Raw genomic sequence first — 26,365 nt, forward strand, 5'->3', positions numbered from 1 at the left:
ACAGCATGTGCAGGTGAACTCCCCTTTGTAAAACCATCAGATCTTGTGAGATGTATTCACTATCAGGAGAACAGACAGGAAAGACCCACTCCCATGATTCAATTGCTTCCCAGTGGGTCCCTGGGAATTATGGGAGCTACAATTCAAGATGAGATTTGGGTGGGGACACAGCCAAACCATATCAAGTGATCATTCAGAAAATGTGACTAATTACTGGTTTTAAGTAACAAAAGGATGGTTTCAGTCTTGAATTATCTTGAATTATTATTTTTGCTCAAATTTTCATAGTTGATTTTTGCATATCTTCTTTCCGTTCTTTCTTTCTCCAGCAAGAATTTGTTTGTACCGGCTCTATGCCATACACTGTAATAGACACACTAGACGTGGAAGTGAGAAATATGGTTCCCATCTTCAATAGCAAAGAAGATGGACAAATAAACCAACAAATGAAACACAGAAAAATATTTTCTAAAGGAAGGAAGTTTCTTGAAAGAAGTGGTACTTCTGTTAAAATATGAAAGATGAGTGAGGGTTAGTCACACAGAGAGAGGGAGAAGGGAGTATCCAATGTAGACAGAACAGCATATGCAAAGCACAGAGACATGAAAGAGCAGGTAGGCATTGCTGTAAAGCCAGGTGGATGTAAAAAAAAAAATCAGAGCCTTGCAGGGACTAGGTTGTAGAAAGCTCTGTGGACTAAATTTGGTTGTTCTAACTTTATCCTGAAACTCACAGGAAAATATTAAAGATGTTTAAAAAAGAAAATAAAAAATAAAACAGATTTTCATTTTATTAACAAAATATAACTCTGGCAGCAGGTGTGGAAAATGGATGGAGGGGCCAAGATCAGAAGCAAGACACCTGTTACTGAAGCAATGCAGACGGGAAATGGTGGAGACCTAGATATAGACCATGCCAGCGAAAACGGAGGGGCAGAATTGAGAAATACTTGTAGAACTAATGGAACTTACAGGATGATTAGATACAGAGAAAGGAGATTAACTCAATCCTGTATTTTTCTTACTTTTTCAAAAGTTTCTTTAAGACTATATTACTATCTTTTCCCCATTCCCTCTATACTTGGTACGACATTTAGCTAATTTTACTTGAATACCTATGTCTTATTCTTTACCAACACCACCAAGCAGCAGCATCTTCCTCCCACCACCACAACAAGCAGCAAGTGTTTATAGAGCACCTCTTACTAAATTCTCCTTTGTCCAGTTTTGTGACAAATTTACATTCCTCTCTGCTTTACTTTTGCTTGATCCTGTATTTTTCATTGTTCTGTGGTTTAGTGTGTATTTTCTTCTGCTCTTCCAGGACCATAGGATTTCAGAGCTTGCTACTTAAGTTCTCAGGTTTTTGATATGTACTTGGAATTTATTTTTTGCTACTTTCTCAAAGTAATGCTCCATAAATATTTCTTATGGGATTCCAATGCATCCAAAGAGATTTAGCATTTGAGTTTTAGGTTAAATCAATAAACTGATTAAAGCCACAATTAGCAATCACCAACTTTTATCTGGAAATAAACTGAAAACTGTTCTTCATTTACTAAGGCCCTGGTGTATTTATTTCTGTAAAGAGAAAACTATACTTTGCTCAAAGAAGTAATAAAATATTTTCTCCTGTTCTCATGTGTGCAAATTATGTTTATTTTATTGTACAGGCTATATATCTTCTGCAATACCTTCATCTGCCTGTAGGTGTAAAGTTAAAATTCAGCTCCTCTGCCAAGGTAAGAAATTAGATAGCTGGCTAAAATAAGTTATTTCAGTGTATACTGCTCAGGTGATGGGTGCACCAAAATCTCACGAATCACCACTAAAGAACTTACTCATGTAACCAAATAACACTTGATCCCCCAAAACCTATAGAAATGAAAAATTCTAAAAAATGAATATAAAGAAAAAAGTTATTTAATATGCAGGCTTATATTTATCTATTTTTTCCATTGTTTACATTTTGCTCTTTATTTCTTCTTAAAAAAAAAAAACAGAATACATGCACAGAACGTGCAGGTTTGTTACATAGGTGTACATGTGCCATGGTGATTTGCTGTACCTATTGACCCGTCCTCTAAGTTCCCTCCCCTCACCCCCGACTCCCCAACAGTCCCTGGTGTATGTTGTTCCCCTCTCTGTGTCCATGTGTTCTCAATGTTCAGCTCCCATTTACAAGTGAGAACATGTGGTGTTTGGTTTTCTGTTCCTATGAGTGAAAACATGTGGTGTTTGGTTTTCTGTTCCTGTGTTAGTTTGCTGAGGTTGATGGCTTCCAGCTTCATTCATGTCCCTGCAAAGGACATGATCTCATTCCCTTTTATGACTGCATAGTATTCCGTGGTGTATATGTACCACATTTTCTTTATCCAGTCTATCACTGATGGGCATTTGTGTTAGTTCCATGTCTTTGCTATTTTAAATAGTGCTGCAATAATCATACATGTTCATGTGTCTTTATAGTAGAATTATTTCTATTTGGGGGGGATATAACCCAGTAATAGGATTACTAGGACAAGTGGTATTTCTGGTTCTAGATCCTTGAGGAATCTCTATACTGTCTTCCACAATGATTGAACTAATTTACAGCTTTTCTTAACAGCAGTCATGCCATGTTAAAAAAAAAAAATACGGGGGCGGAGCAAGATGGCCGAATAGGAGCAGCTCCAGTCTCCAACTCCCAGCGCGAGCGACACAGAAGACCGGTGATTTCTGCGTTTTCACTGAGGTACTGGGGTCATCTCACTAGGGAGTGCCGGACAATCGGTGCTGGTCAGCTGCTGCAGCCTGACCAGCGTGAGCTGAAGCAGGGCGAGGCATCGCCTCACCTGGAAGCGCAAGGGGGAAGGAAATCCTTTTCCTAGCCAGGGGAACTGAGACACACAACACCTGGAAAATCGGGTAACTCCCACCCCAATACTGCGCTTTAAGGAAACAGGCACACCAGGAGAATATATCCCACACCTGGCCGGGAGGGTCCCACGCCCACGGAGCCTCCCTCACTGCTAACACAGCCGTCTGCGGCGATCTATCCGCAAGGCAGCAGCGAGGCTGGGGGAGGGGCGCCCGCCATTGCTGAGGCTTAAGTAGGTAAACAAAGCCGCTGGGAAGCTCGAACTGGGTGGAGCTCACAGCAGCTCAAGGAAGCCTGCCTGTCTCTGTAGACTCTACCTCTGTGGGACAGCGCACAGCTGCAGCCATAGGGGAAAGAGCGGGGGCGGTGCAGACGCGAACGACTCTGTCTGACAGCTTTGGGGAGAGCCGTGGATCTCCTAACGCGGAGGTTGAGATCGAGAACGGACAGACTGCCTGCTCAGGTGGGTCCCTGACCCCTGAGTAGCCTAGCTGGGAGACATCCCCCACTAGGGGCAGTCTGACACCCCACACCTCACAGGGTGGCGTCACCCCTGAGAGGAAACTTCCAAAGAAAGAATCAGACAGGTACACTCGCTGTTCAGCAATATTCTATCTTCGGCAACCTCTGCTGCTGATACCCAGGCAAACAGGGTCTGGAGTGGACCTCAAGCAATCTCCAACAGACCAACAGACAGTCCTTCTGACTGTCAGACGGAAAACTATCAAACAGGAAGGACACCTATACCAAAACCCCATCAGTACGTCACCATCATCAAAGTCCAGAGACAGATAAAACCACAAAGATGGGGAAGAAGCAGGGCAGAAAAGCTGGAAATTCAAAAAATAAGAGCGCATCTCCCCCTGCAAAGGAGCGCAGCCCATCGCCAGCAACGGATCAAAGCTGGTCAGAGAATGACTTTGACGAGATGAGAGAAGAAGGCTTCAGTCCATCAAACCTCTCAGAGCTAAAGGAGGAATTACGTACCCAGCGCAAAGAAACTAAAAATCTTGAAAAAAAAGTGGAAGAATTGACAGCTAGACTAATTAATGCAGAGAAGATCATAAACGAAATGACAGAGATGAAAACCATGACACGAGAAATACGTGACAAATGCACAAGCTTCAGTAACCGACTCGATCAACTGGAAGAAAGAGTATCAGCGATTGAGGATCAAATGAATGAAATGAAGCGAGAAGAGAAACCAAAAGAAAAAAGAAGAAAAAGAAATGAACAAAGCCTGCAAGAAGTATGGGATTATGTAAAAAGACCAAATCTACGTCTGATTGGGGTGCCTGAAAGTGAGGGGGAAAATGGAACCAAGTTGGAAAACACTCTTCAGGATATCATCCAGGAGAACTTCCCCAACCTAGTAGGGCAGGCCAACATTCAAATTCAGGAAATACAGAGAACGCCACAAAGATACTCCTCCAGAAGAGCAACTCCAAGACACATAATTGCCAGATTCACCAAAGTTGAAATGAAGGAAAAAATCTTAAGGGCAGCCAGAGAGAAAGGTCGGGTTACCCACAAAGGGAAGCCCATCAGAATAACAGCAGACCTCTCGGCAGAAACTCTACAAGCCAGAAGAGAGTGGGGGCCAATATCAACGTTCTTAAAGAAAAGAATTTTCAACCCAGAATTTCATATCCAGCCAAACTAAGCTTCATCAGTGAAGGAGAAATAAAATCCTTTACAGATAAGCAAATGCTTAGAGATTTTGTCACCACCAGGCCTGCCTTACAAGAGACCCTGAAGGAAGCCCTAAACATGGAAAGGAACAACCGGTACCAGCCATTGCAAAAACATGCCAAAATGTAAAGACCATCGAGGCTAGGAAGAAACTGCATCAACTAACGAGCAAAATAACCAGTTAATATCATAATGACAGGATCAAGTTCACACATAACAATATTAACCTTAAATGTCAATGGACTAAATGCTCCAATAAAAGACACAGACTGGCAAACTGGATCAAGAGTCAAGACCCATCAGTCTGCTGTATTCAGGAGACCCATCTCACATGCAGAGACATACATAGCTCAAAATAAAGGGATGGAGGAAGATCTACCAAGCAAATGGAGAACAAAAAAAAGCAGGGGTTGCAATCCTAGTCTCTGATAAAACAGACTTTAAACCATCAAAGATCAAAAGAGACAAAGAAGGCCATTACATCATGGTAAAGGGATCAATTCAACAGGAAGAGCTAACTCTCCTAAATATATATGCACCCAATACAGGAGCACCCAGATTCATAAAGCAAGTCCTTAGAGACCTACAAAGAGACTTAGACTCCCATACAATAATAATGGGAGACTTCAACACTCCACTGTCAACATTAGACAGATCAACGAGACAGAAAGTTAACAAGGATATCCAGGAATTGAACTCATCTCTGCACCAAGCGGACCTAATAGACATCTATAGAACTCTCCACCCCAAATCAACAGAATATACATTCTTCTCAGCACCACATCGCACTTATTCCAAAATTGACCACATAATTGGAAGTAAAGCACTCCTCAGCAAATGTACAAGAACAGAAATTATAACAAACTGTCTCTCAGACCACAGTGCAATCAAACTAGAACTCAGGACTAAGAAACTCAATCCAAACCGCTCAACTACATGGAAACTGAACAACCTGCTCCTGAATGACTACTGGGTACATAACGAAATGAAAGCAGAAATAAAGATGTTCTTTGAAACCAATGAGAACAAAGATACAACATACCAGAATCTCTGGGACACATTTAAAGCAGTGTGTAGAGGGAATTTATAGCACTAAATGCCCACAAGAGAAAGCAGGAGAGATCTAAAATTGACACTCTAACATCACAATTAAAAGAACTAGAGAGGCAAGAGCAAACACATTCAAAAGCTAGCAGAAGGCAAGAAATAACTAAGATCAGAGCAGAACTGAAGGAGATAGAGACACAAAAAACCCTCCAAAAAATCAATGAATCCAGGAGTTGGTTTTTTGAAAAGATCAACAAAATTGACAGACCGCTAGCTAGACTAATAAAGAAGAAAAGAGAGAGGAATCAAATAGACGCATAAAAAATGATAAAGGGGATATCACCACCGACCCCACAGAAATACAAACTACCATCAGAGAATACTATAAACACCTCTACGCAAATCAACTAGAAAATCTAGAAGAAATGGATAATTTCCTGGACACTTACACTCTCCCAGACTAAACCAGGAAGAAGTTGAATCCCTGAATAGACCAATAGCAGGCTCTGAAATTGAGGCAACAATTAATAGCCTACCCACCAAAAAAAGTCCAGGACCAGATGGATTCACAGCTGAATTCTACCAGAGGTACAAGGAGGAGCTGGTACCATTCCTTCTGAAACTATTCCAATCAATAGAAAAAGAGGGAATCCTCCCTAACTCTTTTTATGAGGCCAACATCATCCTGATACCAAAGCCTGGCAGAGACACAACAAAAAGAGAGAATTTTAGACCAATATCCCTGATGAACATCGATGCAAAAATCCTCAATAAAATACTGGCAAACCGGATTCAGCAGCACATCAAAAAGCTTATCCACCATGATCAAGTGGGCTTCATCCCTGGGATGCAAGGCTGGTTCAACATTCGCAAATCAATAAACGTAATCCAGCATATAAACAGAACCAAAGACAAGAACCACATGATTATCTCAATAGATGCAGAAAAGGCTTTTGACAAAATTCAACAGCCCTTTATGCTAAAAACGCTCAATAAATTTGGTATTGATGGAACGTACCTCAAAATAATAAGAGCTATTTATGACAAACCCACAGCTAATATCATACTGAATGGGCAAAAACTGGAAAAATTCCCTTTGAAAACTGGCACAAGACAGGGATGCCCTCTCTCACCACTCCTATTCAACATAGTGTTGGAAGTTCTGGCTAGGGCAATCAGGCAAGAGAAAGAAATCAAGGGTATCCAGTTAGGAAAAGAAGAAGTCAAATTGTCCCTGTTTGCAGATGACATGATTGTATATTTAGAAAACCCCATGTCTCAGCCCAAAATCTCCTTAAGCTGATAAGCAACTTCAGCAAAGTCTCAGGATACAAAATTAATGTGCAAAAATCACAAGCATTCTTATACACCAGTAACAGACAAGCAGAGAGCCAAATCAGGAATGAACTTCCATTCACAATTGCTTCAAAGAGAATAAAATACCTAGGAATCCAGCTTACAAGGGATGTAAAGGACCTCTTCAAGGAGAACTACAAACCACTGCTCAGTGAAATCAAAGAGGACACAAACAAATGGAAGAACATACCATGCTCATGGATAGGAAGAATCAATATCGTGAAAATGGCCATACTGCCCAAGGTGATTTATAGATTCAATGCCATCCCCATCAAGCTACCAATGACTTTCTTCACAGAATTGGAAAAAAACGGTTAAAGTTCATATGGAACCAAAAAAGAGCCCGCATTGCCAAGACAATCCTAAGTCAAAAGGACAAAGCTGGAGGCGTCACGCTACCTGACTTCAAACTATACTACAAGGCTACAGTAACCAAAACAGCATGGTACTGGTACCACAACAGAGATATAGACCAATGGAACAGAACAGAGTCCTCAGAAATAATACCACACATCTACAGCCATCTGATCTTTGACAAACCTGAGAGAAACAAGAAATGGGGAAAGGATTCCCTATTTAATAAATGGTGCTGGGAAAATTGGCTAGCCATAAGTAGAAAGCTGAAACTGGATCCTTTCCTTACCCCTTATACGAAAATTAATTCAAGATGGATTAGAGACTTAAATGTTAGACCTAATACCATAAAAACCCTAGAAGAAAATCTAGGTAGTACCATTCAGGACATAGGCATGGGCAAGGACTTCATGTCTAAAACACCAAAAGCAACGGCAGCAAAAGCAAAAATTGACACATGGGATCTAATTAAACTAAAGAGCTTTTGCACAGCCAAAGAAACTACCATCAGAGTGAACAGGCAACCTACAGAATGGGAAAAAATTTTTGCAACCTACTCATCTGACAAAGGGCTAATATCCAGAATCTACAAAGAACTCAAACAAATATACAAGAAAAAACAAACAACCCCATCAAAAAGTGGGGAAAGGATATGAACAGACATTTCTCAAAAGAAGACATCCATACAGCCAACAGACACATGAAAAAATGCTCATCATCACTGGCCATCAGAGAAATGCAAATCAAAACCACAATGAGATACCATCTCACACCAGTTAGAATGGCAATCATTAAGAAGTCAGGAAACAACAGGTGTTGGAGAGGATGTGGAGAAATAGGAACACTTTTACACTGTTGGTGGGATTGTAAACTAGTTCAACCATTATGGAAAACAGTATGGCGATTCCTCAAGGATCTAGAACTAGATGTACCATATGACCCAGCCATCCCACTACTGGGTATATACCCAAAGGATTATAAATTACTCTACTACAAAGACACATGCACACGTTTGTTTATTGCGGCACTATTCACAATAGCAAAGACTTGGAATCAACCCAAATGTCCATCTGTGACAGACTGGATTAAGAAAATGTGGCACATATACACCATGGAATACTATGCAGCCATCAAAAAGGATGAGTTTGCGTCCTTTGTAGGGACATGGATGCAGCTGGAAACCATCATTCTTAGCAAACTATCACAAGAAGAGAAACCAAACACCGCATGTTCTCACTCATAGTGGGAACTGAACAATGAGATCACTTGGACTCGGGAAGGGGAACATCACACACTGGGGCCTATCATGGGGAGGGGGGAGGAGGGAGGGATTGCATTGGGGAGTTATACATGATATAAACGTCATGCACATGTACCCTAGAACTTAAAGTATAATAAAAAAAAAAAAAAAAAAAAAAAAAAAAAAAAAAAAATACAGCTGTTTTCTTCAAGAAGTCTAAAAAAAGACTTCCTTGTACTACTTAAATTTAAAGACTGACCAAAATGGCATCATATCAAAAAAGAAATGTAAATAGAGAATCAGCTGCCAACTAAATGCCACCATTACTCACAGTGTAATATCACCTACTTGTCTTAGGCATCATTCATTTATATTACAGTCTGGTCCACCGAGACTATTCATCACATTTTTATTGAGCAATTTCTATGTGCTTAGTACTGACTGTGCTAGACTCTATAGGTTCTCTGTAGGTGCTTTAAGTCCTGGCCACAATAGCTTACAATGTGGTTGAGTATTTAAATAAAAATACAGAAGTTTTTAAAAATATTTATTGTATACACTAAAGTAAAAAAAAAATTCAGAAAATGGAAATAAAGCTGTAGAAAATCTAGGATGGGCCTAGAAATATTTTGAATTAATAAAATAGTAAAAGCCTGTATTAATGAAAAATATGAGGACAGATATTTTTAAGATGACAGTTAAACACTTCCGTAGTCATAACTAAAAATATAATGAGAAGTGTATATTTTATACAGATCCTTAAGATACCTGCATAGTGACAATTATCTTAAGAACAGATTTCTTTGAAATGTGCTTCCAATTACTAAGGATGTTGAAAAACTTTTTCTCTTAGTTTATCTGATTTCCTTATAACTTTTATTTCATTATTTGTTTAATTTTTGAAAATTATTCTTATAGATACTAAAAACACAGACCCAAGCTAACACTGCCTGAATTTTCATATATTCTGTGGATATATTTTATTATGTAAAAGATAATGACTCTACTTTTCTCTTCCCTCCTTGGGAGAACTTAGATAAATATACCTTCTGACGGAAGCCAAAGCCCTTCTAAACACAATATTCTCTGTTCTCTTACCTATTCCTGGCTAATAGATCTTGGCATGACTTGGCACGCCTCTTTATATTACCCTGGTCCAACCTCTCTTGGGAACAGCACAGCTGAGTTTTTTTATTTTATTTTATTTGTTTGTTTGTTTTCTTTTATGCTGGGTTGCACTGATGCTGAATGAAAGCACTAATGCTGCAATATGATGGGGGCTGGAGTAGGCAGCTGTTCATTTCTTCTAATGCAAAAGCTGTAAGTTTTAAAGTACATGGAATATATTATATATATAGTCAGGACTCAGGTCTACATAGCTCACTTAAAGCATATTAATGTTGTATGTTTGTTTCACATATGCATCCCACAGAGCTTTATAGTAGTTACTATAATTACAATAAAACTGTAGATCAAGCATCAGTTCTTCACAAGTAACTTTTTTGGGGGCAAAGTTCTTAAGGATCTTACTTTATTTTGAGGGTTAGTTCTATCTTCATTATAACCTTGTTACATAATGATGAGAATTTGTGTTTATTGAAAATGAAGATGACGGTACTTGTTAAAAACCAAGTTGGTGTTAAAAACCAAGTCTAGGTTGCTGAATTACAACCCAGAGTATTTGAGTACACATGTAGCATGACATTATTTTCAGTGAATTTAGTACACAATGGATACATCTGTGCAGATTGTAAACAAAAATGTTCTCTGTACCTGCTCAGTTTTGCTGTGAAACTAAAACTACTCTAAAAACTAAAGTCTATTTTTAAAGTATCATATATATATACACATATACTGATATGTATATATAGATATATAGTTTCTCTACATTAGATTTTAAACTAATTGGACAAAGATAATTTCTCATTGTATGAGAAATATCTTTGCCAAACAGTCATTATTTTTCTAACTTTTCTAATTATTTTATTACTTATTACTTTAACAAAAAAAACCTTTAATAAACATGTTATATAAAACTTCATGTGGGCTGGGCATGGTGGCTCACACCTGTAATCCCAGCACTTTGGGGGGTTGAGGTGAGTGGATCACTTAAGGTTAGGGGTTCCAGACCAGCCTGGCCAACATGGTGAAACCCCGTCTCCACTAAAAATACAAAAATTAGCTGGGAGTGGTGGTGGGTGCCTATAATCCCAGCTACTCAGGAGGTTGAGGCAGGAGAATTGCTTGGACTGGGGAGACCAAGGTTGCAGTGACCCGAGATCATGCCATTGCACTCCAACCTGGGGTACAGAGTAAGACTCTGTCTTAAAAACAAACAGACAAACAAAAAACACTTCTTGTGATTATTCTCCCTGGATGTAGACATTTTTAAACCAGGAAAGTTTAACGTGAAATGACAACAACCAATAACATGAACAATAACATAAAAACAAAAAGCTATCATGTTCACTTATGTTAATCTTATACATGTTACCTTTGCTGACAATTTACTTAATTATTAACATCTTTCTAGGTGTTAAATACTACACTAGTGCCAAGAGACTTATGGAAAAAATTAAGAAACGAATCCTGTCCACCATGAATTACAGTTTTGTCATATGGAAAGAGACATATACAATGGACATATTTAAGGAATAGTACAATACAATAGTCAAAATGGGTACTACGTAACTTCAAAGTTGCAGACAGAGGTAAGTAAAAAACAAAAATACTTAAAGTATTCAAGGCCTAAGGACAAGGTGAGATCTGAACATGTGGGAGGTGGGTAGGTTTTGCATGGACAAAAATTATCATGACGTCTTATAAACAAGAATAGCATCCAAAGGATGGTTGGAGTTGATTCTGTTCATGACATTTAAACCCACACAGTCAGGAAGCCAGTTTATAGTTGAAACTGAGATTCATATTAAATAGGTAGAAATAAGTCTGAGTAAAGAATCAATCATAGTAAATACTTTCTGAGGGTCTATCGTGTAACACTCATTTTATGCACGTTATTACAATTACCCTACAGGTAAGTACTATTATCTTCAATTTATAGATTAATTTACTGAGATGCAATGAAACTAATTAACTTTCTCAGAGTCACAGAGCTTGTGAGTGGCACAGCTAGATTTAAATCCAAGTTTGATTCCAAAACTCATACTTCTGTTACCACATCACTTTGTCTCGTAAACAGAATATAATTGCAGCAAATCTTTCATTCCATTGTGCTGTAAGAAGGAACAGTATACCTGGAATTTTAAAAACTTGAACGTGAATTTGAATTCTTACTTATATTAGTATTGAAAAATTGGTTAAGCCCTCTATAAACTGTACCATCTTTTGTAAAAATAAAACAGTGAATAGATGACAGCTAATCACACAGATGAATGAGGAACAGACAGAGGTAACAGAAGAATGGACATTCTTCTGATGTTGGCAAATACTATGTACTCAGTAAAATTCACTCAATTTAAACTTAAGTAAAGGGATTGTGTAGAGCATCAGTTTTGTGCTAGTTAAAAACATTTTAAATATAGATTTGGAAGAAAGTAGTTATGGTTTTTATAGCTAATTCACAACTGGTTCTGCTGTTTAAGAAGGACTCTATAGTTGGCAGAAATGATATGTAGTCACAGCATATGATCCTATGGCAAAACTTGTGATACCATATTTTCATCGCTTCCCAAGATGTCGTATAGGTGAAGTATGGCCCTTAGCATGGTACCTACAGAGGAGACACTCAGTAAATACGTGGTGAATTAAGTAAACGAGGTGACAGAAGAAAGGGAGGAAGAGAAAAAAAAGGACAAGAAGAAAGGCTGCTTGAATTTAAAAGCAGGTAACGGCATATCATTTGAAAACTATTAGATGACTCAAGTATATCTTTTAAAAGTCCACAAAGTTTTTTATTTTAATACAGACAAAATAGATTGTTTTGTTTTATAAAAATGTAACAAAATTTGTTATTCAACAACTATGTTGTTTATTAATTTTGCCTTTGTATATGCTGCCCGCAAAGAAATACTAAGAAATCCTGACTTGATCGTGGTGAATCAGAAGGCATGCCTGGATTTTTTTATCACTCTAACTGTGCAGCTAATCATCCAATCTCAAATTTGTTTTTTATGACACTTCAAGGATGCCCTTAGCTGTATCACTCCTTTGTCATCAAAAGCTTAGAAATAACAATTAAGCAGATTCCTGAGTTACTAAATGACACACAACCAGAATGGAAACTCAGAAACTTTTAGTTCCATGCTAAGTCCACAAGGACACAACATCTCTAAAACATTAATCATAATTGGGGACAAATATTTTTGTCACTATTCCCTCCTGCCCTCATTTGCTTTTATATCTCATTAAGTTCATATCCTATTAATTGAATTATTGTTCTCAATATGTTGACTTTTCACCATCGTAAACTTATACTGATTTTTCAAACTCATATTGTAAAATCAAGCTGTCATGAAATGTAAAGATGTCCACTTTGGTTAAGATTCACGTAAAGGTTTGAAGCTGGAGAAAACTCGTGGAACACAGGTCTTTCTTTTCATCACTTTTCCTCCAATCATCATCTGTGAAATTCTTCCCAACTTCTTAAATGCATATTCAAAATCCCATTCAAGAAACCAATCTAATATTCAGAGGCATGGATAATAATAATAAAGTTGATCTCCATGGATACTACTGACAAAACAATCATTAAAATAAACATAAAAATGAAGAAATAATCCAAATCAAAATATATAATTCTCCTTCTCAGGTGGGAAGAAATACGCAAATTCAGGGAAGCAGGAATTGCAATAAAATGTCCGACTCCGTTCTTTCATTGTCTGTTAGAATAGAGAGAGAAAGATGCAATAAGCATGGATGGGGATTTTTTTTTTTTTTTTAATTTTGTGTGTGGTGTGAGGAGTAAAATATAAGTAATAAATTTGTTTGCTTTAAACATTTAAAACATTCTCAGTTGAAGTAATTACATGTGTTTTATTTTTTAAAAAGCAATTGTAGGCACAATAAGTGGTCAAATAATCTTGTTGTAAAAATAAGTTTCAATTAGTATATAACTCTAGTCTAAAAAGAAATAAGGAAGAATACAAGCTGAAATAGCCAGGAAAGAGAATATTTTCCTATCAAAACATCAAAGTAGGCCAGACGCAGAGGCTCATGCCTGTAATCCCAGCAGTTTGGGAGGCCGAGGTGAGTGGATCATGAGGTCAAGAGACCAAGACCATCCTGGTCAACATGGTGAAACCCCATCTCTAGTAACACAAAAATTAGCTCGGCGTGGTGGCGCATGCCTGTAGTCCTAGCTATTTGGGAGGCTGAGGCAGGAGATTTGCTTGAATCCAGGAGGCGGAGGTTGCAGTGAGCCGAGATCGTGCCACTGCACTCCAGCCTGGTGTCAGAGAGAGACTCTGTCTCAAAAAAAAAAAAAAAAAATTAAGTATTCTGTTCATTTTTTTTTAGATATTACACAGTGCCAATTACAGTAAAGCAAATTTTATCACACATGGTCGATGAAATTTTAAATCTCTCTAATTATTTTAGCAAACAGTCTGACTACATGTGTCTTTAAAGAATATTAAATGTTACATATTACTTATTCCATAAAGTCTCCTTATGGTAAAATACATATACAGAAACAGTTTTCTAAAACCTCTGCCTTTCAGTACTTGGGTAATGATATAGTAATATTTTCATCAGTGTGGCAAATTTGACCACAAAATTGACCATATGGTTAACTAAACTATTAGTTTAGTTTTAGCCTATTTAGATAGGCTATTATACAAATATTAAAATGACTTCACAAATAATTTGCAAATAGTCTGAGAAATGCTTATTTTATGCTAAATAAAATGAGAACAAGATTTAAAAATGTATATCATAATATCAACATAAGTGTGTAAAACAAAATTTAAAAACTGTAGGAAAAAAAGTATAGAAAAACATACACTAACATGATACTTAATTTTTACTGACTAGTGAGACTAAAGTTTAGTAAGCTGCTTTTCTTTCTAATTTTCATCATTTTCCAAAGTTTCCATAGAGAACAGGGCTTATTTTTATAACTGAGCAAAAGTATAATAAGATTTACTTAAAAAAATTAAAAATGGAATTAGAGTGAACCTACCAAAAAAGAGATGGAAACAAGGTGTTTTTCTTCATTTCCCTTCATTTGTTTTCTAGGGGAATCTGTATTAATAGCAAAACAGCACCCAGTGTGCACATATGTGTGTGTGTGTGTGTGTGTGTGTGTTATATACATATAGATAAAGAGATGACAGATAGATAGGTAGATAGGTAGATAGATAGGTAGGTAGGTAGATAGCTAGCTAGCTAGCTAGATAGATAGATAGATAGATAGATAGATGATAGATAGATGTGGGGAAGGATATAGGATTATAAATATGAGTTGAGTAAAAATTGTATTGGACTCATGCTTTTAAAGCTATTTTCCAGAATCAACCAGCTTGTTCTTATCTTCTAAGGGGCACACTATATATCTCTATTGAAAAAACACATTCATCTCTTCCTCTGAAAAACAGGAAATTATCTCTCAGTTCCCTCAACCATGGGAGGATAAGTGTCTAAAGAAACTGAGCTGCTTGAATGTTCATATCCATTATAACAACTTGTACTAAGCAAAGAAGTTACTGTACCTGACATTACCCAGAGAATAAAATAACATGAGCACACTTTTTCACTAAAATGAAGAGTTCAACCCATTTGATAAGTCAAGTGTGCTATCTCTGCAAAAATAAACCTTTTCACAGTCTTTCTTAAAAACAAACAAAAAAAATCACACAATGCTGTAATACCCAGCAGACTTTCCACTCAATTAGCCACTAATAGAAATATTAAAAAGAGGTGCTTGAGGGAGGAAGCTAAAGCTCGAAATTTGATACATGACATTTGGGATTAAGTTCTTCTGCCTTTTAGAGTATTCATTCATTGAAGTACATGTTTTATTCAAAATAGATCTAATCAAAAGTTCAACTAAGAGTGTGCTAGCCATATGAGCCATATGGCAAACAAGCTGGATTCTGATACCTAATTAAAATAGGAGTAGCTTAGCCTTAACATACTCCTGGAAACTATCCTTACTATGAAAAAATCAGTGACTTGCAGATTCTTTCATGGCAAGAGACTTGATCAATCACAAGATCAGACTCGAGCCAGTTTCAAAAACCTCTTGGTCGGAGGAAACTTAAGTAGTGTTTTAAAAACAACGATTCCTCTAAGGAATCTAGTACACTTAATCAGACGTATATGTTTAATTTGCATTTTAATTCTCAGAGATAGTCTGCCTTTGTAGCATGAACTCAGATTAGAACAGAGAGATGGGAGGAGGCTATGCTGTAAATCCCAGCAGTTTCTAAATCTCACCTTTCCAAATGGTCACTCCACATCAAGGTTGAGGAACACTGGCAGGGTAAGGAGGTGGAGCTGGATGCATAGTTGTTTGTGTGGTACCTGATCTGTGAACAGACAGAGGATTTCACAGCATACTTCTTTGAGTATTTTGAAAGAAAAGCAAAATCAAAACGTGCATATCAAAGTCACTTTGGCTATGATGAATAAGGATGTTTTAGATATTACCTTCCTAGGACCATCTCATTTCTACTTCCAAGCTTTGACTCACACTTATTTCCTCCAACACTTAGACATCAAATACCACTTGTGAGCCGAGACCATGTCCGATATGACTGGGGAAGTTATCGTAGCACTTGTTAAACACTGAATAAGAACTCATTGACCTCAAGTGACTAGTGAAGACAAATCTAATTCAACCACCCTCTAGTTGATTATTTTTCATGATTTCCCATTGCTCTGGGATAAAGACTAGAATTCTTAACATGACATCAAAGGCTGTTTTATCTGGCCTCAGGACACAACTTCAGCCTCTTTTCAAACTTTTTGCCTTTTTGGTCTTCTGTGCTCAGGCTATACCAGCCATCTTCGAACATTAAGAACAGTGTCATCCTCCTTTATACCTCAGGGCCTTTGTACTTGCACTTTCTTCTGCCTGGAGTATGCTTCCATTTCTTCATCTCCTGGCTAACTTCTACTCATCTGATAGATCTCAACTTGGAGAATCACTTCCTTGGAGAACATCCTGTTGACTAGGACTGGTCCCCCACTATACGACATCTACTATTTTTTTCTTTCAGGAACTCGTGTTGTATGAAATGTATAGTTATGTGTGTGATTATTTATTGAATATGTGTCATTGTACCTAAGCTATAAGCTTCATGAGAGCAGGAACCATGCCTGGTTTTGCTTACCACTGAGTCTCCAGCAGCTACCACAGTGCTTGGCACAGAAATCATGGTGGATAGGCATTTGTGGCCTGAATGGACAATGCTGCACAGCCAATCCTGAGGCCCAGCCCTCAACAGCATTCTCCATGTTACACATCTCCTAAATTCATTGGATGTTACAGCCAAAAAACGATTCCTTTTTTTAATATAAATTTCTCAGCAATTGTCTTTAAGAAAAAGACAGAATAAAATTAATTCCTCATAAAAATTTGTTAGAAGAGAAAGGAGAAAGAAATAAAATCCAGTGCTTCTTCAGTCTTTTTAAATTGGCTTCCTAAGGTTTTATTTTATCTCTCAAAAATTTAATTAAGATTATCTTAAGCAACATGACCATCTTAAGTGGCATGGCATTATACAAGCTGTCTAGACAGACATATAGTTTTCCAATTCTTAACTGTGTTAAGCTAATGGATGATTTCTGTTTTAGGTAGGCAGTGCTGTGTGAAGAATCATAAAATGCCATGTCTTCTTTGCAGCAAAAGTTACACTTTGACCAATACCTATTCCACAGCAAACAGAAAAAGTTTAGTGGCAATTCACACAGAAATTTTATGGTTCTGGAAGAGTGGTCAGACTTGGAGGAGAAAGGAAAACAGGTTTTGGGATTTTCTAAAAAATTTTTTCTGCAAGACTTTCAAAGCCCCCTTTGTACTCCTATGTGAGAAGATTCTCCATCTGCTAAGGAACGATCTGGTTAGGATAAGTTCTCACCTTGGCTGACCACTAGGTTCCTCTTCCTGCTTTTATGCTCCTTGGTTCTTATTTAGAGCCCTGCTTTAACTAAGGAAATGCCCTTGGGCTTGCATTATTTGTTGGCTAAACTTTAGAAGCAGACTACAGCTGTAGGAATTTCGATATCACATACCTGTACAATGCAAATAGCAGGAGATTAAAAAAAAAAAAAAACCTAAAAGAATCACTGCAAGGTAATTTGTGAAGAGCCAAGAGTTCTGAAGCATATGTTTCCCTAGAGGCACTGTCTGTGGAGCACAGAGGATTTTAAGGGCTCTGAAACTAATCTATGATTCCATAATAGTGGGCATGTCATTATACATTTTTCCAAACCCATGGAATGTACAATAGCAACAGTGAACCCTAATGTAAACTATGGACTTTGGGTAATAATGCTGTGTCACTGTAGATTCATCAACTGCAATAAATATACCGCTCTGGTAGGGGACATTGATAATGGAGGAAGCTATGCATAGGGGACAGGGGGTCTGTGAAAAATCTCCATACTTCTCAATTCTGCTATGGACTGCTCCAAAAAATAAATTCCATTTTAAAAAATTGTTGTATATTGGAGATTATATATGATTTGATCTACTAATAGCCTTGTTACTACTGTTTCTGACCCAAGTTTTCCTTCTCCTTAACATGTCCTTCATATTGTTTCCAAGGCAAATCTTGGCAAATCATAAATACCTTTGAAAGTTTCCCATTTCTAAAAGATAAAGACTACCATATGTCAGGTGATGCCAAACCCCTTTGCCTTTAATTTCATTTCATGCTTAAACCCTTTAATACCCTGATCTTCATTCACACCAAATATGGCCTGTCCTGAAAGTATAAGAATGAGCAGGTACTAATGAGCCTCTCTTAGAGATATCAGCTCTTGCAGCCATAAAGATTTTCCTTCATGCTGCCTAGGATCTTCCTGCCTGAAATAAATCTTGTTCTTGTTCCAACTAAACTTACAGCTCTGCTGCGTTCTTCCCAAATTTCCAAGTATATAAGATATCCAGTCTGCCAGCAAAGTTTATCCTCCCTCTGGATGTGACAGCCCAAAGATTTCAATTTAGACAGCTTTACTTACTAAACTGTGTTACAGGATATTTTAAAATAATTCAGTTAAGGTGGTACAGACTATTTATCAGTGTACTTGGAGGAAGGGTCGGTGTTGACCTTCCAATTTGAAGTTAACTCTTGGGCTAAATTGTTTTCCTATGGCAATTCTGAAAGATGATTGATGTGTGAATGCGGATGCCACAGACACCAAATGGAGACTACACAAGCATAGCTAGCTCATTTGTTTGGCCTTCTGCTATGGCTCATTTGTGGACTCTGTGGCTGTTTATGGTTTAGCTGAGGATGCCTGATGCCTGTATTCACAGAGCCATGTTGCCTCTGTGGGCTGAACACTGTGCTAGTTTGTCTGCAACATTCCTTCCAGAATGACCCAGCTGTACCACAGGGTTATAGCTACTTTCCATCATGTCGTTAATAGTTATCTCTGCTCACCCACCACTCTGCTCACATACCAGCTCACTAATTTATCCCCATCCACACTGCTTGATCCTGAATAACTGAGGACTATGATGGTCTGTGCTGTCACCTTCAGAATTTCAAGGCCAGATTTGTAACATGGCATAAAGCTAGCTAGATTTTGAAGGAACAAAGAGAAAACTATCCTAGAATTCCCTCTCTTCACCTCTGATTACTTGAGTCCTTGTTACAGGTCATCCCGCTCCCATAGCTATCCCCTCCCTCTTCCAACTTCCTGACCACTGGCTCCTTTCCATCCACTTTCAGATATGTGGAGGCTTCCCTTGTCTCGGGAAACCAATACACACAAACACCTGTGCTTGACTGTCTCTACTCTTTCCTAAAAGCACAGTCCAATGTTTTGCCTTCCTTTACCACCAGCTTCTTTAAGTGACATACAGTGTCAGATGCTCCTAATTCCTCTCCTTTTAACTCCCTCCTAAACAACTGACCAGAATTAGAAGGTCCTCTCCCTTTGTCAGGCACTGTTCAAACACTTTAGAAATATTAATTCATTTAATTATTTGTAATTGGTACTCTTATCATCTTCACTTGAGATATGCAGAAACTGAGGCATAGATAGGTAAAGTAACTTGCCTAGGGTCACCTCCAGGTGAGTGGCAGAGTTTGAATTCAAATGCCAGGAGTTTAGTTCCGGAACACATGTCCTAACCACACTCTACTTCCTCACTCCCTCCAAATTCTGTAATTGTTTTTCGTTACTGTGCTAATAAAACTAGTCTCTTAGAAACTTTTGGTATATGCTCTCATCTGGTATTGTAGTACTCAGGCTAGATATACCTGTACTGCATATTAAGTTCTAGAATTGACAAACCTCCCCCTGCTTTTTATGCAAGTATAATGAAATTTCATTAAGCTGGAATGAACACATTATTCTAATAAGGGTATAACTAAATTTTATATTGTTCGTGACATAGAATAGAGTTAATTGGTCAAATTAATAAGCAAAACATATAAGGTAGTAGGAGCAGCATTTGACCTACTCAAGGGGGAAAATATAGATAATTTTAGAAATACAAATCCAGGCTTCTGATATCAAAGGAGTCTTTCCTGATCCAGATAATAATATGTATAATGCACTTCTTGATTCCTGCCTTGCAGGAGTGTGTACCCTAGTTGGGAAGAAATTGAAATAACAAGAAATAATAGAAAATGGCACATAGTCACAGTCCAGAGCATAAGATGGTGATGTTCACCATCATCTACTTTGTTAGAATTTGCAGACTCTATTCTGAGCATCGGCAAGTTCTTCTTAGGCACCATGCCACCAAGAAAGTAGTGATCCCTGTGGGCAGAAACAAAACTGCACATTTTAAAGCTAAAAGGAGCCTTGGAGATGATGTAATCCAACTCTCTTATTTACAGATGAGGATATGAAGCCACTTTTTTTTACAGTCAAAAAAGTAGCTTGCAGCAAAGTCCTATCTGGAATCTAGCTTCCTCTTTCTGCTCTATCACTAGGCCCAGTAATAGATTTGTAGATTTAATCCCCGCATAAATACCCTAGAACATACCTTATTCAGCAAATGCTTGTTTCTTAAAAAAAAAAAAAAAAGTGTGGATAACTGAGCAGGGTTAAAAAACTAAAACATGTGAGCTGGGCCAATTATACTACTCAGTGAGCCCCACGACAGCAGAGATTTTCATGTTTCTGTTTGTTGATGGAACCTCAGTGACTAAACCAGAGTCAGCCACAACGTGGTTTAATTACTATGTGGTGTTTGAATGAATGATTTCTTCTACATGTTTTTATATACAATGTCTATAAGTGAGTAGATATTATTTCTATTTTATAGGTGAAAAAAAAATTTAAGCTGAGTGAGGTTGATTTGCTCAAATCTAGACCTAGAACCAGAACTAGAAACCAGGCTTTTGGTGCCTAATACATGATTCAGTTGTAAAAAAGACAGTTTTCATAAAAAATTTATTAGTTATTCTGTACAGGGAATACAGATAGATTTGTCACTTCAGCAGAATTCTGAGGAAATGGGTATAGCTAGCACGTTATCTACTGTCATTATTTATTTGCTGGTCTTTTGGGTGTGAGCCATCATTTCTAGTCTGGGGCCTGCTGTATCACACTAACAACAAAAATAAACCGTTTCCCCTTCTTACTTTCCAAAGTTTCCTTCCTTTCTTATCTTTCCTCTCAGGATTCAAACTGCCTGGAGAAACCAAGTGGGTAGGCCAGGGACTCTCCTTCCAATGATCATTCTCACAGCCCTTCATGAGACTCTGAGCAACTCAAACTGTATTAAAGCCTCTAACGCCTTACAACCGTCTCCTCAATTTAACTTCATCTTTTGGAGTTTTTACAGCCTCACTGTCCAAAGAGATTATACAGTTACTAGGCTTTTTAACTTCTAGCACTGCTTTCTGAATCTTCATCTTTTAAGGGGGTTCTGTGTTTTCCTCTTTCTAAAACATCAAAATATATTCTAAAGATAATAGACCTTAAATGCAGTTATACTGGTCTCCTCACAATAGTACAGACTGTAGAAGCCTTAAGAATTCAGAGAAAGGGGAAACATAAAAATAACTGAGGGGAGTTAAGGTTTCATAAGGAGGTACAGAGCATGAAAAGAAGAACTGAAAGGGAGCGGGGGGCGGCTTGAACAAAGACAGGACTGAATGAGCAAGAGTGGAAGGCAGCAAGTAAATACAGCTGGTTATTGTGGATGTTTCACTTTTGGACTAAGATTGGATAGGGCTGGATGGCAATTGGAGAAATAGAACTGTTACCACTTTCAAATAAGTGGGAACTTTGACATAGTTTGGGGAGATTGATAGCCAAAAACCCTAGGCAGGAAGAAGGGTAAACTCTAGAACATACGGCCCAGCTGGAATCCTGGTTCCACCAGTTATTAGCTGCGTGACCTTGGGTAAGTTACTGCAACTTGCTGGGCCTCAGTTTCCTTCTTGGTGGAATGGGAATAAAGGTTGTAACTACCCCTATAAGATTGTTGGCGGGATTAAAGGGTTAATGCAGACCACCCATTATGTCTGTAATCCCAGTGCTTTGGGAGACCTAGGCAGGAGGATTCCTGGAGCCCAGGAATATGAGGGAGCCCAGGAATTTGAGCCATGATTGCACCAATGCACTCCAGCCTGGGTGACAGATCAAGACCCTGACTCTTAAATTTTTAAAAAAGGGGTTAATGTATATTAAGCATTTAGAACAGAATCTGACACAATGACACAAAGTAAGCACCCAGAAAATATTAGCTATTCCTATTTCGGCCATAACGGACAGGACATTTATTATGCTAGCCTCACCTACAGGTTCTTGTAAGGAAAATTCCCTGTCCCACAACTTCTGCTGAAGGGGCAACTACAGGTCACTTATTTTGTGCAAAGATTCTGTACGTTTTAGGCATACCTGATGGGACAAGATGTGCAAGCTCAAGCCATAGGTTAGCCACTGATCTATGACTTTGCCAGTCAAGGAACAGTGACCTTATAAGGAAGAGACTTCCTTTCTTGAGAATCTCAAGAAAACAAGGAAGATTAGTATCAGGAACAGAGCCATGAGGAAGAAGATGATTAAGCTAAGAAATTATATTGACAACGCAGAGAAAAAATTAGACAACTGTTAATAGAAACACAATTATAACAAGCAGAAAATAGCTGGGTCCAATAATGGTGGACAATAGGCAAGGGATTCCATTTCCTCCAGTTGTTGATTTTTGGGATCTTAGTCTACTCTCCAACTCCAGCCTACATACTCCAAGCCATAATGTTGTTTCATTTTTCTTTTCTTTTCTTTTCTTTTCCTCTCCTCCTCTCCCCTCCCCTCCTCTTTCTTTTCTTTCTTTTCTTCCTTTCCTTCCTTTCCTTTCTTTTCCTACCTTCCTTCCTTCCTTCCTTCCTTTCTTTCTTCTTTCTTTCTTTCTTTCTTTTTCTTTCTTTCTTTCTTTCTTTCTGTCTCTCTCTCTCTCTCTCTCTCTCTTCTCTCTCTCTCTCTCTCTCTCTCTCTCTCTCTTTCAAGACAGACTCTATCTCAGTCACCTAGGCTGGAGTGCAGTGGCACAATCATAGCTCATTACAACCTAACATCCTGGGCTCAAGCCTCCCACCTCAGCCTTCCAAGTAGCTGGGACTACAGGCATGCATCACCACACCCTGCTAATGTTTTTATTTTTTGTAGAGATAGGGTCTCACTATGTTGCTTAGGCTGGTCTCTAACTCCTGAGCTCAAGTGATCCTCCTACCTCAACCTCCCAAAGTGTTGGGATTATAGGCATGAGCCACTGTGCATGGCCCATAATGCTGTTTCTATTACAATAAACCTCCTCTTGCCTAGGTTAATGTAAGTGGTGATCTATTTCCTATGGCCCAAAGAACGTAAATAACCAACCAACACAAACACCTTAGGTGATGAGTTTGGGTATCCGACACTTGCTTTAGTGATCCCTGGTACTCATCAATCAATTGACTCATGGCCCTCCAGTGCACCCTCCACGCTGCCCCCATAGTTATCCTCATTCAGAATGGGATCCCATTCCTTCTGACATGCACAGGCTAATTTTCTTTGAAGGGCAAGTTCAAATTCCACTTTCTCCATGAATACATGGAGACTATACTGGACAGAGGTGGATCCAGGTTTTGTGGCATCTGAAGAGTATAAAACTTTCTTTAATAAAATGCATATAAAACTAGGTCCCTAGGAAAAGGCCTGTGCAAGTGAGAGATTTTGAAACTTCAGCTTCATTCACTTCCCTGTACATCTACTTCTGATACCAGGTCAAGAAGGATGTTTTCTCCATGAAATTATTCTACCAGGTATATTTTACAATAGTGTGTGTAATCACACAGACCTGCTACATAAATAAGCTCAGTCTTACACCTGCTGCCTCCCACTTTGGGAATATCATTTGTGATTGGACTGCAGTATTCTACCCCCCCGGGCTGTTGGTAAGAAATTCCTAATGTCTGACAGATCTACTGTCAGATTTGGGAGGGAAAACATTGATCAGTATATGACACTACTCCTGCTCATCCAGCATCTAGCATATGCCACCTAATATTGGTAGCTAAGCCATTCTCCACACAACTGTTTCTAAAGAGAATCTGCTCATTACACACATACATACACAGACATCCCAACATATATGCTTTGTAAAATTGCTGCTTTTTTTTCTATTATCCTTAAAATAAAGATGAATATCTACTTCACGGGCCATAAGTGTCCTGTCCACCTCTCCACCATCATTCCTCTCTCTCTCCCACTCCATATTAGCAGAGCTAAAAAATGTACTGTCCATTTGTGGACATCTATGAAAGGGAGCAGTCAATAACCATTAGGAATAGTTATCTCTGCTTTTAAATTCCGCTGTTTTTTCACTTCCTCCTACCCCATTCACCCTTGGCTCAGTTGAAGGTCTCAGTAAAGACTAATAAAGAGGTGATAGATTTGTTAATTGGCTTAATCATTGAACAGTGTAAACATATATCAACATATCACATCATACCCCATAAATACAGAACATATACAGTGACTATTTGTCAATTAAAAATAAAATAAATCACAAATTTCTAAAAAGAAGCTAAACAAATAAATGAATAAGGAGCTGTATGAGGGCGAAGCTTTGAAGAATGAAAAAAGGAGGCTTCCCAGACTGACTAGAAGCACAGTAGAGAGAGGAGAGCCACCTAGAGAAACAGATCAGAGAGGGCCTGAAGGGACCTGTGGAAATGCAAGAGCACAGCCCAGAGGGAGGCCTGTCAGTGATGGCCAGAACCTAATCACTCCCTGGAACCATCAGAGTGCTCGAGAGGGACTGCATCTCATGAAGTCACCCAGGATGTGCTTGAGTTCTTTTAATTAATCTGAAAAAAAAAAAAAAAGGAACTTTCTATGGCTAGAACTGGGGATATTTGGAAACATCCAGAGTCAGTTATTGACTATCAGTACCACTTGATTATCAGTTCCATTGAGGCAGGGTTCAAATCTACCTTGTTTCTGCTCTATGCCCACATATCACAGTGCCTATCCCATAGTATGAACTCATTAAATATTTAGTGAATGAATGGATAATCTTTTCAACAAGACTCAAGCTCTTTGAAACCAGAGACTATGTCATAAGTATTCTGTAACTCTAAAGAATACAGCACAATGCCTAACACAGAGTGACACTAGTTATGATTTGCTGTCTGATTTAGAAGGCTCTTTATATGCTAAAGGGAGTTTTTTTCCTTTCAGCCTGGTGATAACCATGCACACCTGGTCAAATTCACATCCTGCCTTATCTTTCATGTGCTCCCAGCTCTGTAAAGGTAAAACAAGCAAAAGGAAGAACAATTATTGGTATCAAAAATATAGTAGTCTAGAGACTAATCCTTCCCTGAACTATCTTTGTCACTTTCTGATTCATTGAATTTGGTTGGTTTGTTCCACAAATAGAACCTTCTGGCTCTCAGAACCATGAGGAAACAGCCATATCCCTGGAAGCAGACTTTAACAAGAGGCTGCCTCCTGAAAGGTCCTAGTCCCCAGGGATTTATTGCCATGGAAAGCCTGAACTGGCCAGAGGACGAATTGCACACATAACCATTGGGTTGAGTACAGAAATTGTTGTTACTAGATAAACAGTTCTGTATGGTTTAGCTGTTGTGAGTATCTGCTATGTTGCTAATCGATATAAATAGTAACATTATTAAAGTTCATTAAGGTTGGGTGCGGTGGCTCATGCCTGTAATCCCAGCGCTTTGGGAGGCCAATGGATGCGGATTACCTGAGGTCAGGGGTTTGAAACCAGCCTGACCAATGTGGTGAAACCCAGTCTGTACTAAAAATACAAAAATTACCCAAGTGTGGTGGCACACACCTGTAATCCCAGCTACTTGGGAGGCTGAGGCACAAGAATCACTTGAACCAAGGAGATGGAGGTTGCAGTGAGCCAAGATCACACCTCTGCACTCCAGCCTGGGCAATTTTTTTTCTGTCTCAAAAAAAAAAAAAAAAAAAAATTCATTAAATTAACCAAATTATTCTAACTATTCAAAATTGCTCTACTAATAAAACAGTAAGGGTAACTCTACAAGACCGAGGTGGGAGGATCACTTGAGGCCAGGAATTTGAGACCAGCCTGGGCAACATAGCAAGATCTGTCTCTACCAAAAAAAAACTTTTAAATTAGTCAGGTGTGCTGTGTGAGCCTATAGTCCCAGCTACTCAGGATGCTGAGGTGGGAGGATGAGA

General features: G+C 38.4%; 1 protein-coding gene across 4 annotated transcripts in view; it reads right to left on the minus strand.

Moving 5' to 3' along the window:
• PTGER3 (prostaglandin E receptor 3) overlaps positions 1-26,365 on the minus strand; it is a 221,093-nt gene that overhangs the window by 129,148 nt on the left and 65,580 nt on the right. The window contains exons 3-4 of one of the 4 annotated variants that reach the window (XM_033225287.1): positions 15,944-16,035; positions 12,436-13,386 (exon numbers count right to left, since the gene is read on the minus strand). The exons of the other annotated variants lie outside the window; for them this stretch is intronic. Coding sequence (XP_033081178.1) covers positions 13,380-13,386; positions 15,944-16,035 — 99 coding nt within the window. The 3' untranslated portion in view covers positions 12,436-13,379. Of the gene's footprint in view, positions 1-12,435; positions 13,387-15,943; positions 16,036-26,365 lie in introns of those variants that run through there. 4 annotated transcript variants of the gene reach the window in all.

This window comes from Trachypithecus francoisi, unplaced genomic scaffold (assembly GCF_009764315.1).
Source record: "Trachypithecus francoisi isolate TF-2019V2 unplaced genomic scaffold, Tfra_2.0 Lachesis_group12, whole genome shotgun sequence".
Classification (NCBI taxonomy): domain Eukaryota; kingdom Metazoa; phylum Chordata; class Mammalia; order Primates; family Cercopithecidae; genus Trachypithecus; species Trachypithecus francoisi.